This window comes from Buceros rhinoceros, unplaced genomic scaffold (assembly GCF_000710305.1).
Source record: "Buceros rhinoceros silvestris isolate BGI_N320 unplaced genomic scaffold, ASM71030v1 scaffold26536, whole genome shotgun sequence".
Classification (NCBI taxonomy): domain Eukaryota; kingdom Metazoa; phylum Chordata; class Aves; order Bucerotiformes; family Bucerotidae; genus Buceros; species Buceros rhinoceros.
Window position 1 is genome coordinate 41,007 of NW_010416472.1, and position 17,043 is coordinate 58,049.

The window sequence follows — 17,043 nt, forward strand, 5'->3', positions numbered from 1 at the left end:
GGAAAGGATATGCAGCGTATGTCAGTATGCAGATGAGTTGTTCGTCCTGCATGAGAAGCGGGCAGTGATAACTGATCTGAATTAACCACAGGAGATTTGGAAGTGAGTAACTAAAAAAAGAAATATGTTAAAGATTCCCAAGATAGATCAGACTTTGCAAACAGTCCAGACCTGAAGTTGTATCGTAAGGGATCAGACATGTCTCCTCCATCTTTGTTCTTCACATTTTTCACTAAATAACTGCTGTGCTGACCAGAAAGTTTAAAGAGGGACATTCTTTCTTTTTTAAAGTAATTTGAAATCTATTTTTTTAAATGTCCTTACTGGTTTACCTTTTGTCACACCAAGCCCTAGAGAATTTCATCCTCTGCATGTTGTATTACTCTTATAATAAGAATGCCCCTGAAATAATGCACTGTAAACAAAAAACTGAAGTTTATCTTAATTCACAGCTCATCAGGAAGCTTTGTCCTTGAGAATCTCTAACGTACATGCACTTTCTGTAAGATCACAGATTTCTCTGCATTATAGTGCTCTCACAGAATGTTCAGAGTCTTTTTAAAATACATATCAAAAAGAATATTGGTTGTTTATACTTGCTTGACAGCATTTTGAAGAACATAGGCTTATATTAAAATCTTTTGGGAGCTAGAATTAAAGAAAAGTTAAAACTAGTGCTATCACAGTCGCTTCAGTGCTCCTCTGGGTTCAGAGTATAGGCATCACTTGCAGAAACTAAACTTTCTGGGTTTGTGTATTAATTCACCAGTGTCTCATCAAAGGGAGGATGTGGGCATTAACCTGGACCCCGTTCATCACCAGACTGGCTGAACTATTCTTGTGTAGCTTTAGAGGAGAGCAATTTCAGACTTTGCACCTAGGACAGGTTCATTTGGTGGAGTTTTAGTCAGCGATACATACAGGGGGGTGATGAAACAGCCTGGCTAGTGATGACATTTTGCAGTGGGCTGACTTCATGTGGAGCCCCGCGTATTGAAATGTCTTAATTTAGTTTCTTTAAATTCCAAATCTCCTTAGAGGTTACTAAGAGATGAGTTGCGATACTGACCTAATGCTTGGGCAGCGTAATTTTGTGTTTAGGTACTGGCGTTTGTAAGTGGAAAACTGCTACTTTAGCTTTTCAGAAAGTGACCTGTGAAGCTGGGTCCCTTTGTGATTTAGGAAGTTTATTTATTGTAGTCCATGCACAGAATATCTTAAGCAACTGTATCATAACGTAGGCAGAACCCAGAGGGATCACTGTTTGTGAGCGGTTGTAAGGTTGCAGGAAGTCTTCATTCTATTGGGGCGCTTGTCAATGCCCACACAATTTGAGCTCCTTGTAGTCAAAGAAGTTCCCACGGCACGTTTTGTAAAGAAGTAGAGAAATAACTTCTGTCTCACTCGTCGAATCCGAGTAGGGGGTTTGTATGGTTGTCGGCTGTCCTGACGTTCTTACTCCTCGCCCTGTGCAGTGTGGCCTGGTCAGGCTGTCAGTGGCTACTCTGCAGCTTTGCTAAGTAGGTGCTTTTCCATCCCGAACAACGGGAGGTGGTAACAGGGAACAAGTGCTTAAGCTAATGTAACAATTCAGAGAACGATGAGAAATGCTGATACAAAACCAAGTTAACAACATATCCTCTACAAAAACTGCAGGACATGCTTTATTTCCATGGGGTTTTGATTGTCTGATTAAGACATGTCATTAAAAATGCACTAAAACGTGCATGGTACTTTGCTTATGACACACACTCACATTGATTACAATTAGTTGTGATAGGAGTAACCTTGTTTTCTCCTGATGTTTGCAGGTTGTGTGCTGTATTTGGAGGTATCTATTGTCTTCGCCATTCTGTGCAGTGCCTTGTAGTGGAGAGAGAATCTGGACGGTAAGGGCAATATAAGTAACCTTCTGTTTATATACAAAATACAGATGAAAAATGTATTAAGTCAGTTTTAAAAAAATGATTCTTCAAAGATCCTCCTTGGTATTAATAACACATCAACCTTGATTAAAAGTAATTTGTGTATAGGTCCTCCAGAACACAGAAAGTGGGTCTAGAATATAGAAACTAAATTAATTTCCTTGTGATATTACTACAGCTCCTGATCACCCAAGCTTGGAAGACAAATCATTTCAGCTGCCGGGGGGCTGGTGATGAGTGATGTTAGTTTTCCTTGTGGCCTTACCTACTCTAATTGATTTTCATCAGATGACAACAAAGCCCTCTGTTATTGCATTTTTAAAAATGGAGCTCACCTAAAGACTCATCAGATTAATCTTTGCTGATAATGCATGTCACTCCAAGAGAAAAGACTTTAATGAGTTTTTAGGTAGATTGTTGTCATAAACTACTCTGTCCTCTTATCCTAGGATAAATTCTTTTACAAGAGTTTCAGGCCTGTAGGCAGGTTCAAAGTTGAGCTAAGAAAAACCAACCCATAGTTTTTTCCATAGTGGTATTTTTCACTCCTCTGTAAATAGTCATGGTTTCTGTTACACACGTGCTGTCAGTTACTAATCAAACTGCAGACTTCGGCTCTCTTCAGAGTCCATTTCCAGCTTAGTTTCTGTCATGGAAGAGTTTAAAATGTTCTGTAGAAAACTAAGCTAGAAAATACGTAGTTACCTTTGAGTAGGACAGTCTGTAGTTAGATGGCCAGTGCAATGTGTTTACTTCCCAGTCGCGCTGCACATTTGACTCTTCAGTGAGGCACTTGTAGCCAGGTTTGCCAGGACGTGGTCAGGTAGTGCCTGTTTTCCCTGAAATCCTATAAACAACAGATTTCATCTTTCTGTCAGTTCCTGAAGGTTCTGAAGCTTATTGCAGAGTTTCAGACTTTGAGATGCAAATGTGACAGTATTTGATGATGTGTGTCATTGTTTTAAGTGCGTGATTCATAATGCAGATGAAATTACACCCCTTTTGTAAACTCTGTAGTTTATTTTAATAGTGATATTTGAACTTCTACTGTAGGCAGCTTGATTTTGCAAAAATGTTTTATTTAAACATTAACTTGCTTTTTCAGAGGGACAAAGGGTATAGTTGTTAGCAACGTCCAACCACTGCTCTGTGGAGATCTTAACCGGTTGGTGGTGCAGGTTGCCCCAGTTTACAGCTGTCTTTGCACATTCTGAAGACCTTTGAAATGAATGTTTTCTTTGTTAAGGTTATATGTATATAAATAAGGTGGAATGCTGCTTTTCCTTTAACCTGCTTTTATGTTTTGAATGCAGTAAGTTCCTCGGGGTTCCAGATGGCTTTCAGGTGTCTTTTTTAGGCTGTTAGGCTGCTTTAGCAGTTCACTTAAGCCATTTTCGCTTAAAACTGAGGGATAAATTTTCAAGGTGCAGGATTACTGAAATATTAAAAGACTTTAGCAGACCTTCATTATTCAAAAAACATTGGCCTTTTAATAGTGCTGTTACCTGATGCTGAATATGAAGCAGCACAACACACCCAGCCTCCAAGTCTGATCACCTACGTTTTCCTTGGAGCCTCCTGCCTGCTTCCCGTTGTTTCTCTTTAGGTCTTCTGTAGTTTCAAAGCAGGTATTTTACCAAGTAGCTTTTCTACATCAGAATAAAAGTAAACTAAAAAAATACCTATAGAAGTGTCAGACTTTTTTGAGATTATGAAAGTAATGCAGCCTAGATTTTTTAAAAAGTACTTTCAACAATGAAAGAAGAATCATGTAACATTCTTTTTTTCCCTAATAATTTTTTAAAGTCTCAAACATTGTCTTCACTGTAGCAAAAATATCACGCAAATAGCTGAGCTCCTTTGGCTCAGGGCTGTGTTTTTATTCAGTTATATTATTTTCTCTTGGTTTTCTTTTCTCTCACCTGAATGCAATACTGCTTTTACTGGCTGAGTCTTTTTCTTAGAGTGTAACTTGGCAAGCTCTCCAGTTTGTTGCTAAGATCATCACTGTATCTTTTCCCCTTCTTTTTCTTTCTTCCTGTTACCTCTCTCCTTACTCAGTATTCCCTCCTTGCACCAGCTCTAATTTCCTCTTGTCTTTGGGCTTCAGTGTTTTGCCTAATAAAAATCAGCTATCAAATTGTTAATGAGGGTATTTATGAGTTACTGAGCTTTTGAGTCAACAGGCCATTAATAGTAATTGGTAGTAGGCAAATCCATATCTCGGTGGCAGTACAGCTGCCTCTGGAGATTCAGAGGCAGTTTACCTCGGTTACAAATAGGTTCAACTCACAACAGTAGAAATCTGGTCAAATTGTGCAATATTCATTATCATTTTATAAGCATCTTCTGTAGGCTTCCAGACTTCATGAACATCTTACTGCAGTTATTTTTTCACTTATTTTTAATATTCTAGCTTTAGTACGTGTAAAGAAAATCTATACTTACAGATGCAGCCTTGATTTTTCTTCTCTGATTTTTTTTGTTGATAGTTTAGAGTTTAATTTGAAGTCCCTAAATATCACCAAAGTTACTTCAACTCCTTTCTAGACTTGGCTAACGTTCTCTGCAGCGCAAGAAGTATGAGCCCACTCAATATCTAGTTAAATTGCCTTTTCAGTTTTTTACTACCCATAACTGTATATACAGAGAGCAGTAGATTTCATCCTCAACTATACAATTATTTTTATCATTTTACTGCAGTCATTTATATAGTTTATGAAGAGAAGATTCAGGGAAGACAGTGTGAAAGTGTAGGAACTTTTAGACATACCTATTTTAAGGTTTAGGTAACCCACGTGGAAATTTCTCTCTTTTACGTATTGTATCAGATTAGGTCTGCTGGTTTAATACACCCACAGAACGTCCTACGGTCTTGATAGAACTCTGAGGCTCTGTGAGAAAATAAAAAACGCTTCATAATCCTTAGTTTGAAGAAAAAGCACACTGAATGTATGCAAGCATTTTAAATTACAAGGATTGCATCAAAAGTAACGCTAAGAAAGTTACGTTGCTTCCACTTTAAGTGTTTCCAATTACATAATTCTGTCTCAAAAATTGAAGAGACATGATGAATGGAAATTTATACATCTGTAATAAAAGGATATAGCAAACACAGTAATTTACATATCTTCCTTGAAATATCGCATACTGGCTTTGTCAGTGCTGGTAAGTCCATTTCAAGGATGTCGCCCTTAGTCCATTAGTTTGGATAATGAGCCCTATAAAGTACATTTATAACTCGTGGCACTGCAAGGAGATGGATTCTCATTTTCATCCCTTTATCTAGACACATTGAAAGAAGGTCAATGGAGGGTTCTGTATGATTCATTGTCCCAACACATATCAGATGACAGAGACCTGATAATGTCAGTGCATAAGTGGTTTCCGTATTTGGAAGCAGTACTTGAAAAGAAATTTTCTCGGCATCACCCTTTGAAGTAAAGTGGAGACTGAAATTAAAAGCAGTATCACTTTCTCTGTTTAAAATCTTCTGAAGCATAGAACCCACTAGCTACTCCTGGGCGAGGGAGAGGAAATGACTCTTAGCAGGAAAATAAAAAGTGTGTAGTTGCTTTTGCTGGCTTTGAGTGATGCAACATGACATTTAATCAACCTTTCCCCTTTGATAATGTTGAGGGGGTGGCAGGGGAAATTGTTTCATAAACAATAAGAAAGGTTATAATTAGAAATGAACTGTAGCAGCTTGACTTCCTTGTTTATTTGCAGTATTCAAATGAGTGCTTGAAAATTTAATCAGTTAGGTTAACGTTCAGAAAAAACTTCTTGAAGTTGCAAGTGAAACATGGGTTGACTAGAATGTGATTGAAATGGAGAAGAATGCTGCGTGTTTAAAGTTAAACAGTGCTGGTGCCGCTAGACTGCTCTGAATTCCAGAGTTCAGGTTAGCTGTCGAATTTGGCTGTAGGTGTACATATGCACCCAGATTCCTGAGAAATCGCCAGTAGAAGCTAATGCTATAAAAACGTGCTTAGTTGTCATAAACATCTTACAACTGTACGTAAGGGTTTGTGCGTCCTTTTCAATTCCCATTTCAGGCTACAGAAGCAACTGGTTACTAAAGCCAGTGGCAGCTGATTGCTGTTACTTCTGCATTTCCTTCTCACCTTCACTTTTACAGATCATTTTGATCAGGAAGCTAACGAATAACTGGAACTTACAGAAATGCTGTTTATTCCTAAGGCATAACTTGCCTGTCAGATATTTTCTGAGATAGGAATAATGTTGTACTGTGATAAAACATATTTTAAAAAGCATTAACTGGGCCGAGAACTCTTTAAACCTGTAGGGATTTCTAAAAACGTTAACAATGGCTCCGTCTGAGGAAAATACGTTCCATTAAATAGCGTACGGATCATGGCGTGCAGGAATCGGCAGTAGAGGGTGGGTTTAGTGAGTATCTGTGTGCAGCATCCTTTTTGTCTCATATATATGATTTAGTTTCATAGCTGTCATATATAAATATGAAGATTGTTTCTTCATAGGGATTTTTCCCCATGAAAGTCTGAGATTTCTATCCTGTTCTCGCTTAAGCTCTCTGGGTTGTTTCTTTCCTGTGCCTTGCATTTCTGTGTCATTTATAATAGCGTTAGTCTGTTCTGTTACACTTGACTCTTGACAATTTTGGTAGCAGTGTCTCAACTTTTCAATTATTCTCATTTTGCTGCAGAGAGGCTTGGGGTAGGATTTCTATTTATTCAACAACAAAGAGTATCTATCAATGTTCGTGTTGCTCTTAAAGCAATGTGACTTAATCCTTCATGTGTAACTTAGAGATAAATAGTGTATTTATTCAAAAATACAGAAGCTCGGGAAGCTCTTTGGAGCAATCTGGTGCCCACATTTCTCAGGGATTTTTCCCTATGTCTCTTAAGTTAATTTGCCATTTAATTTGTCAAATAGTATTGTTGAAATTACCAAAGACGAGTTTAATGTTACTGATAGGGGAAAAAAACATTGCAGTAAGGTAGCACCTACAAAATAACTCTCAGTATTTTTCCATGTATCACAAGGTAAGAAACATATGTCGTTTTCATGTACAGTCAAAATCCAGTGTTACAAGCTTTTAGTTAGTTTTCCTTATGAAGTGGCCAATTTATTACTGTTCTGATACTATTATTTAGAGTGACATTGCATGTAAAAATGGTATATATCAGGTAGAATGTGTAAGTCTGGGATTTAGTTATCAATTTCAGTTGAATTGTTTTAGGGGTTCCCATGTTGAAGAAATGTGTACCTAACTTTTGCTAACGCTTTTGTTACCATATACCTGTATTTCTTATTTTGGTTTGATTTTGTTTTTAACAGATGCAAAGCTATTGTGGATCATTTTGGACAAAGAATAAGTGCTAAGTATTTTATTGTGGAAGATAGTTACCTTTCTGAGAGCACATGCAAAGATGCGTGTTACAAGTAGGTAGTGAAACAGTGAACATGGTAACTGTCTTTAAGTAAGTGTACAAAGTGCTCTGCCAGTTAAGTGATTATTGTCTCCTGCCCTATCTTTGCAGTACAGCTTAGTTCTGTGCATAGACTTTTCTCTTCTACATACTTGAGGCATACTGTATACTTTCTGTCTCTAGGTTTTCTTAAATGGTCCTCTAACTCATATTCCCCTTTTCCAATCCGATAGCTCCAAGTGCATTACGTATTTCATATTTGTTAAAAAGTGTGTGGAAGATGGAGGTGCCTGTTCTTGCTTAAATTTGTTCAGGTTTAGAAGAGTATTAGGAGTCATCGCTTCTCTGATTTTCATTGTTCATTTTTTACAAATCAGAAGGATATTCAAGATATTTTATATAACAGCACTGCCTCATTTATTCATCATCTATTTTGGTCATTGAAAATACTACATTTGTGTTCCAGATGGGTTCCTGTTTCAGCAACAGGCAAAATGTCCCACTAACAATCGTGTTTATAAAGGTTACATGGTTAACTAGCCTTCCCACAGTACTGTGTTTAGATTGGTATTGCTAAAACTATGAGTCCTAATTGCCGTTTTTGTGAAATTCCGTAATTGTTTTATTTAATTGTAGGCAGATCTCCAGAGCAGTGCTCATTACAGATCAGTCTGTCCTAAACACAGACTCAGAGCAGCAGGTATATATCAATTTTCTATCACCCCCTTATGACTTGTATGTATGAATATTTGGTTGTTGGTAGGAATTCATGCTTTTGTTTCTCTTGACTTCAGCTTTGTATTCAGCTCTCTCTACTGCTGATTGTAATTGGCGAGTCCCCGTAAAACTCTTAGGCATTGTTTTAGTTCAGTGACTGGGGTCTCCTGGTTTGGTTCACAGTGTTAGGTAACGCAGTGTCTATGCTGCTCTCTTTATGGTAGTACCTCTGGCTTGCTTTTTAATAAACTGTTACCCTTTATTTTGCCTAAACTTTGTTCAAAGTTCTTTTGGTTTTTTTTAACATTCACCTTTACTGTTTGAAGTTCTTACTGCACAGTTTCAGAGCCTTCTTTAAATACTTCTGCTTCGTTGGTCTTTGCAGACTTTAATTTTAAAGAGTATTACTCTATTCAGTGTTGTTTCTGTAGGCTGCCTGTATTCTGACAGGTTGAGTAGGATCTACGAAATAAGAGCATATATGACAGAGCAGGCTGTGCTTCCTTAGCACTGCTACCAGCAGTCCTCCATCAAAGTACTGCGGTCATTGTCACCTGCCAGTGCTTTGCCCAGTGTTCAAACACAATTTTGCAGTTTCTTGTCAGCAGTTTCTACACTGTCATCCTTTTGGAAGGGGCTGTGATACGAGGGTTCCTCTCTGTTCCACTGCTGCAGACATTCCTAGTGCAGGTGGCGTTGCTGGCTCGCATAGAAGTTCTTGAATGCTCAAATTCTGCAGGATTCATTGCACAAATTGTTGCTAATGAACTGGAAAACAAAACTGTGTGACTGTCTGCAGTTATTTTTCACCTTTTCCCAGAAGTGTGTTGGTTGTCTTATCCTCCATGTTATGACTCTGCTTTAACAGAAGTTCTTTGTGCCTGGTAGGTTTCTGTTTTGACAGTGCCTCCAGTGGACCCAGCAAAACCAGCAGTTTGCGTCATCGAGTTGTGTTCCTCAACCATGACGTGCATGAAGGACACTTGTAAGTACGAGATATATGTAGTCTGAACTATAGTTTTCCCTTTGACCCTATCAACTCTGAAACAAAAATGTAAAATGCGTGGGCGTCATTCCTGTGCTGCGTGAGGACCAGGATGTTACCTGAGGACAAGAGAAATGGTCCGGTGTCTTCGTTCTGTAGCAGTCGTGGGCTGTTTTGTATGGCTTAGCAATCGCGCTGCAAGATGCTTCTTACTCTTTTTTTTTTTTTTATAATTTACATGTGATAATTATTTATTTAAAGACTTACTGAGATTTTCGTGGTAATAAATATATTGTTCTTTATTTCCAAATGGATCTTCTTTGTATATAAAAGAACGTAACAAATTATTAAGTCATTCAAAGTTTTATTTCCTATTCAAATAATAAAAACCCCAAACCTGTAATAAAGAACTTAGTGCTATAAAGCATATTGTTAATATTTATCCTTTACATAGCTGATTAACTTTATTTAAGAGTTCTCTAAATATATGTAGCAGGAGGTGAAACTAAAGGATTGATGTTCAAGTAGCTATAGATAATTAGTTTCACGAGAGTTTCTGTGGTGCTGGAAAATTAAGGTTTCTGTTATTTACTTTTCTCCATAAATTCTTCTCATTTCAGAAGAGAAACTCCTTAATGAAATTTGTCTTTATGTATTGAAATAATACAGTTCTGGTTTAGATATAGCTGAGTTCTAGTTATGGGACATATTTCATAATTTTTTAAAAAAACTTTTACATCATTATCTTAAATGGGTTTTAACCTGAGTGATTTCTCCTTCAAACAATTATTTAAGATAAGTATACAAATACATCTACTCTTTGATCGCACTGCATAAATGACAGGCACATAATCTGTATTGCCAGTTGAGTGGAACCAAACTCCTTCACTTGCCCTAAAAATTGAGACTGTAATGATGAAATCGTGAACTAAACTCATCGTTCTTCTTCCTAGAAGAATTACTTGAAGACAAATGTTGGCAACCACTGTAACTAATGCAGTTATACCTGAGTAAATCAAATATAATCAAAATATATACTGATGACTGTGACTCATAACCATAACCTTAAAGATAATAAAAAAGACTTTCTAGAAAGTAAATGATGTGAACTTCAGTGATTTATAGCTGGTTTGATTTTGGTTGGTTTTATTTTTTTTTGAGGAAAGACTAGATTGTATTACAATGTTTGGGTTTGTGAACTTGTAGTTAAAGTTACAAGGAGACTTTCTTCATCATCACCTGTTTTAGTTTTTTAGTACATACTCCTTTTAGATATAAGGTTTGGTTTTGGTTAAATAAAAAATGAATATTAATGTTTGAATATAATCGCTGTGTGTGCAATCTGAAAGAACAGCAGCATGAAGGGTTAAATCACTGCTCCTGGAGTCAGTGTCAAACTTTCTGGGTCGTAACTTTGGCCAGGAAGTAATCTGAGATATGTACAACATACTTCTAAATAATGACACAAATATAGCCAGACCTCAGACTGCAAAGAGAAAATGCCTGTGGGTTTAAAATAACACTGTACATTGCTCTTAAGTTGATCAGAAATGTACAGTAGTGAAGAAAAAATGAATCAGATTGAACCTCGTACAAAGATATGCTTAACTTCTTCATGATTCTCTGGCAGATGCTTCTCTGCTGAGAAGTGTCCAGACAACTGTCCAGAAGCAAGTGAGTCTGTTAAGGTGGTTTTATATAAAGCTTCAAATGAGGCTTTTAAATATCTGAATGAATGGATGTAAAATCAGGTGGGATAAAGCAGCAGAGTAACTGGTTCTGTATCTGAGTAGAGAACAGTGGAACAGGAAGAAGGTCAAGGGATGCATCAAGCGATTATCTTTTCTAAGGAGTCAGCAGCAAGTTTGCAAAACAGAAGAAATAAAAGAATAGTATGTTCTGTGAGGAATCTGTTCAGCAACTTCATTTTCATGAAAACAGGTACATTAGCAAGAAATCTGCATATCAAATCTGCGTTATTCAAGCAAAACTGTGAATTTTCACATACAAAATTGGATTTAGTGATTTGCCCATGCTGAAAATTTGTGAATTGTGTTTCATTATACAGTTCCACAAATGCGTTCTTGTGGTCCAAAAATCTTTTCATGTCATTGTTTTCCAGTGAGAGATTTCTTCACTCTCTGATTTGTCTCTGATGTGCACAGAGCACCTCTTGAAACCGTGTACTTGAAATTAGTTCTGCAAATTACCAGAAATCCTTACTGGCCCACCTGACCTAATCCCACCCTTACCCAAACACAAACCTGGTGTTTCTCCCATCCTGTAAGAAGGTGAATAATAAATGTTGTAGAGCTTTTTTGTTACGTTGTACCAAGGGAGCGCACATGTCATAACTTAGATCGCAGAACAGTGTTCTCTTTGGCAGCGCTTTAGATTCTCTCTAGTTTGTCAAAACATGACTGTGTTCCCAGTGTTTTTTGTTCTCCGGGTGGCTCGAGAGAAATAGTTAACTTGAGCTGTAACTTAAAACAGGCACCTATTCCCTTCACCTCCTCCTTGCTGTGTAGTATGAAATGTAGTAGAAATGGAAGTCTTGCTCAAACGTTTTACTTTGGGGAGAAAGATAGCTTCCTACTCACTGCCATACAGCCAGACGTAACCTGTGAGTAGCCAAATTTCCCAATTCCCACTCAGTCCCGGTGTAGCCCTTAAAGGAGAGTGCTAATGGAAGCAGTGGGTTTAGTACGTTGTGGAACTGTTGGACTGTCAACACCGACCAGAATGTTCTCAGGGTTTCTAGAGGTCATTCATGGCAAATTCAACGTGTTACCCAGATTCTTGCTGCTGCTGTCCCTGGTATCAGCAGACACACCTGTTCATAGAACGACAGTCTCTCTGCACTGCTGCTGTTAAATTATACTTACCTCACCAACATGTATGCAAGAGAGAGAGAATCATGAAACGTATGAAGAAAATTTCTGTGTGGTGTCTGTACACTATATTTCCATAACGTGGTACTTCTCTGGGTTAAAGGAAGGGATTTAAATGAAGAGCAGTGTTTTCTAAAAGCCTGCGGTGCCTTTTAAAAAGTGAAAATGGTCTTTAGATATCTGTGTGTTGGTGATTGTAATTAGCTTGTGTTCTCTCCTAACAGATTTAGTCCATTTAACCTGTCCATCAACTGCAACTGCTAGGGAAGATTTAGAGCCTGTTGTACAGAAGTTATTCAATCTAAATGCAGAAAAAGGTAAAAATAAAGAAATGAAGTATTAAGAGATTATTTTGCAACAATATAACTCATCCTTATAACTAAAGTATCTGTTACTGAACATCGGAATCTGTCATCAGAGTCACCATATGGTGAGCTGCTCTGTAGATATCAGCATTTCAAAGTAAAGTGATCTATTTTGAGAGCGAGATTGATTAGACAGACATCAAGTTTCTTGTATTTCGCGATCTAATGTTCCAGGTCTTCTTCAGCTCTAGTTTAACTTCAAGATATGAGGACATGGCTATACATGTCTAGGTCTTTTTTTTTTTGTCACACATTATTTTTCATGGAAACACATTTGCCCCTCAGCACGTCTTTCAAAGGTGCAGTTGTGAAGTGAAATATTTGTATCTGTTTTTTTACACCATCCTGGGTTTAGTGACTTCTATCACTTGGGTGTCCCTAACAACAGTTACCAACCCCCAAAATGTTAGTGATCTGCTTTTCTCCTCCAGCTGCCAGATGTGCTCAATGCTATGAGCTTCTTAGTTTTCTTTTGCCTTCTCTTATTCAAAGTCTGTTGCTCATCCTTCTGTTGTGTTCTTCAGGGGCTTCCTCGTTTGCTCTTTTTAGCTGAAATTCTCTGGATTCTGGTTTAAGCAGTGGAAGCATATTACACCCTGCAGTGTTGCCAGGAAGAGAGATTAGCAGTCATTTGCAATGATGAACCTAAATTCAAGGAAACCTTGCCAGCTTCTTTCAAGAACTTTGACCTTGAGATGGACAACTTCACAGTCCCAGAGGAAAGCAGCTGTTGACAAAGCAGTTGTTGCCTAAGAAAAAAATGTCCCTGAGACACTTGGAGCTAGACGGACAGAAGCCTTTGAAATTTAATCCCAAGATCTTGAATTTAATCATACTTTTGGTAGATGCTCTTAGGAAGGTAGTGTGCACACAGATGATGTTGCCGTGTTCTAAGCCTGGCAAAACATTTTAAATATAGTGTGCTCATACTGAAATACAATAAATCATAGTTCTGTGAGGAAACAATCCTCAGCTGTCATTGGAAGTCCTTATATTCATATACACGCAAGTTAGTGAGATGTGGAAGTATTTTATAATTGTAATTTGTTGGTTTATTGTATTTGCTGTGAGGCTTCAGTCATGAAGCATGTCATGAATTCATTCCCCTGAAAAAAAAAAAAAAAGGGGTAGTCTTTTATGTGGCCGGTCTTTTTTTTTTTTTTTTTTTTTTTTTTTTTCCCTCTCTGTAATCAAGAACAGTGTTTCCTGAAGGGTCGAGTTCAGCTTTTAACAAGTTTGCTTTCCTGTGTTCTTCTCCGTTTTCGCATCTTTTTTCCTTTACCTTTTAATGAAGGAGCAAATACTGCATTTTTTTTGTACAACAAAGCACTTTACTAGAAAGTCAAGTATTAAATAATGCAGATTTTCTTTTTTGCTTACAGGAAAGGCATCTTTGCTGTCTTGTCCCAAAGATGTAGATTTTTTACTAGGTTTGTAGCACAGGAGCTGTAGAGAACAGCTAGGGTTTGTAAATAGAAAACTGTATTAGACTGGAGAACTGCAAACACTCTTCATGTTGATATTTGTTAATTTAAAGCCCACTAAGTCCCAACTTTGAATATTTAACGTATATCTTAAATCTCCCAGACAGCGCCGTATGTTTCAAAGGCTCAACTGGTGAAGGAAAGATGAGCTTGCAGTTTAGTGTCTCCTAATCAGTTGGGGGGGTTAGCATTAATCTTAATGTTTAAAGTGATCCAGTTTTGAAATGATATATTGTTTAGAACCTGACTGAAATTCTTCTGTAGAAACTCTATGATCACAGGGGTCCTCAGGTGCACTGAGGCACTGAAAAGCTAGTTTTCACTGACACATAGGCCTTTTTATCATCAGGATGAGGTAGTGGTCGTATTTTAATTAAAATGTCAGAACAAATACTGTTGGAGTTATTGAAAATGAATCACCAGATAAAGTGAGCACTGGGCCATGGCAGGTCAAAGAGGCAAAGTCACCTGGAGAAGAGGACTCCATTCATTTTCCTGCCTAAATGAGGAAGAAGTAACTTTTATGAGCAATGTGAACTTTTAAATATATTAAAGAGCATCTTGCCCTGTATTAAGGCTCAGACTTTCACAGGCTGATGGATTTAATTTATATTTCAAACTATTCAGTATGGTTAGCACCTATTTTTAAAAAAATATTTGACAGTTATAAAAAGATACTGAAGGAGTAGTGTAGATTTATCTCTTTTTTCCTAATTCAACTGCTTTAAAATACTGTTTGAATGCTGTTGTTATCTCAGAGTTTCTTCCCTGGGAAGGAGTAAATCTCGCAAGGTCTTTTACAAGCTTCATTTATTTTAGAGGAGGTAAAATACCAAAAAGGGGGCAGCAAATACGCCAGACAAATAGTATCTATTAAGCAAAGATTCCATGTTGTGTATTCCTCCGTTGCATTCTGCACCGTTAAAAAAATGACCTTCATCTTGCCAGAGGTGTTTCTGACCATGAGCAGAGGGGTTATAGGTAGAGATGAGGAACAAGCAAGATGTAGTTTGTGATCATTTTGAATTCGTAATGAGTATTGCAGTGCCATACAGGTCCTCAGTAAGCATAGATAAATATAAATTAATCATTTATTTTCATTTAGCAGTATTTTCACAGTTTGGAGATTCTACAGACTGCATATCACACACCTCAAACACAGTACTGCTGAGGTTTGGTAATTCTTCATCTGCTGTTAACTGGGTGGGAGGTGTTCTTCGTGGATTTTTCTTTAAAATTTCTTTTCTTTAAACCATGAGCATTAGTTAGTGTCTTTAGATTAGCCTGAAGACAGTTATAAAGCACACAAATGTCTGTTAGGAGAACAGGTCCCACAGAAAGATAAACTATTAAATGGGGGGGGAAGTACACATCAAGAATGTCTCTGTGTATGGAACACAATCACTTCAAACTGGCACAGCCCGTGGAGGACTTGTTTAGACTGTCGTATGCTCATGGAGTTTATCCAGAGTAAACTAGATAATATGAAGTGGAAAGGGGTTAAATTTAGACCAAGCTTCTTGGCAGTATGCTTTTGGGTGATAATTGGTTCTTGTGTGGCGTAGTCTGTACAGAATGAGTTCACATACCTGTGGTTGTAAAGGAAAAGTATGATGACAGAGATGATCTTGGAAAAGAATGGAGAGTAAATTTAATTGACTTTTTAAGGGATACACCCCCCCTTATTACAGTAATTCCATGTTCATAAGTTGACTTTTAGTATGCTAGATTATGTATTTCCCTTATTACATGTGAACATTGATTAGTGGAAACACTTTTTTTTTTCTTTTCAGAGACTGAAAATGAAGAACTGGATAAACCTAGAGTCCTCTGGGCAGTCTACTTCAACATGAGAGATTCTTCAAGAATTGAGAGAAATTCATACAATGGCTTACCCCCAAATGTTTATGTCTGTTCCGGACCAGACCCTGCTTTAGGAAATGACTGTGCTGTCAAACAGGTTGGGCAGATCAACTTAAATTCTAAAGACCTAAGGAAGTCCAGTCCAGTCTACTTTTGTTCTGGGTTATTCTGCGTTATGCTAAGAAATTAGTACTAGTACAGCTATAAAACTTCACAACGCTTCATACAAAAAAAAAATGACTGTGCTGTCAAACAGGTTGGGCAGATCAACTTAAATTCTAAAGACCTAAGGAAGTCCAGTCCAGTCTACTTTTGTTCTGGGTTATTCTGCGTTATGCTAAGAAATTAGTACTAGTACAGCTATAAAACTTCACAACGCTTCTGTCCATGGGATTGAGAATGGAGGAACTTGAGACAAGGTCAGTTGATAGTGTAGCTTTAGGAGTAGCAGATAGTTAATCTGAGCAGGTAAAAGGAACCTAGAAGGCATCAGTGCCTGAAGATGATGCTCGTGGTAGAATGGTTACTTACTCTAATCATGGCTGGGCTTCAGAAACAAAGATCTGGGAAGGGCTTTTCCCACGCTCACTGCAAGCGATGAGTGCACCCTTCGGGGCTGCGCGGTGGATTTTTTAGGTGAGGCGCAGCGTGCACGGAACTGGCTCCACCCTTTACACCTGAGGTTCATCTGCCAGGGCCTAGCAAGCTTGGACGGTGACAGCGAAGTCCTCGGGTCGTAGGTTTGGTTAGAGTATCCTTCTCTTAGATGGAGCCTTACAAGGCTAAACGAGCTCCATCTGCCCGGGTTTGGGGTCAGAATTGTCCTTCTCCTAGGATGGTTGCCCGAAGGCTAGTGAGCCCATCCTGCCCGTGGACACACTTTGTCTGACCCTGCAGCCAAGACCTGTCTGGCTTGGGAGACCCCACCGGAGGCACATGCCACCACCAGCACAGCTCTCAACCTCACAAGGGCACGCAAGCTCCTTCCCCACGGCAAGGGGATGCCCGTGAAAGAGTCACTGCTCTACCTCCAGACATCACAGACCCGGGCACGGGGCAGCCGGGGCCTGCCAAGAACAGGAGTCCTGGAGGGTAACTTACTCTAATATTGCAGAAAGGACAAAGTGTCAAATAATTCAGAAATGTAGATGATAACTCCCCAAATAAGTAGTATTTCTCCTGTAAGGTCAAAGAGGAGGTACGGTAGTAGAGAAGCAGTACAAATCAGAAAAGCTTCTCTACAGTTCAGGTGGGAAGGATCAAAGTAGATTAATATCTGCAGGATGCAGAGCAGAAGATGATGTTGAGCTACTGAGCAGAAGACAGTAAGGTCACACAAATGTGCAGATTACGACTTGTTCAACAAAACTCAACTGCAGGAATGGTTTCACTT

At 38.2% G+C, this 17,043-nt stretch overlaps 1 protein-coding gene across 1 annotated transcript in view; it reads left to right on the top strand.

The window, feature by feature from the left end:
* The window catches only part of LOC104494908 (rab proteins geranylgeranyltransferase component A 2-like), a gene marked incomplete at its 5' end in the record, with an annotated part of 48,952 nt that overhangs the window by 28,430 nt on the left and 3,479 nt on the right, over positions 1-17,043 (top strand). The window contains 6 exons of the mRNA XM_010137807.1: positions 1,812-1,889; positions 7,254-7,358; positions 7,982-8,045; positions 8,951-9,047; positions 12,163-12,255; positions 15,581-15,747. Coding sequence (XP_010136109.1) covers positions 1,812-1,889; positions 7,254-7,358; positions 7,982-8,045; positions 8,951-9,047; positions 12,163-12,255; positions 15,581-15,747 — 604 coding nt within the window. The remainder of the gene's footprint in view (positions 1-1,811; positions 1,890-7,253; positions 7,359-7,981; positions 8,046-8,950; positions 9,048-12,162; positions 12,256-15,580; positions 15,748-17,043) is intronic.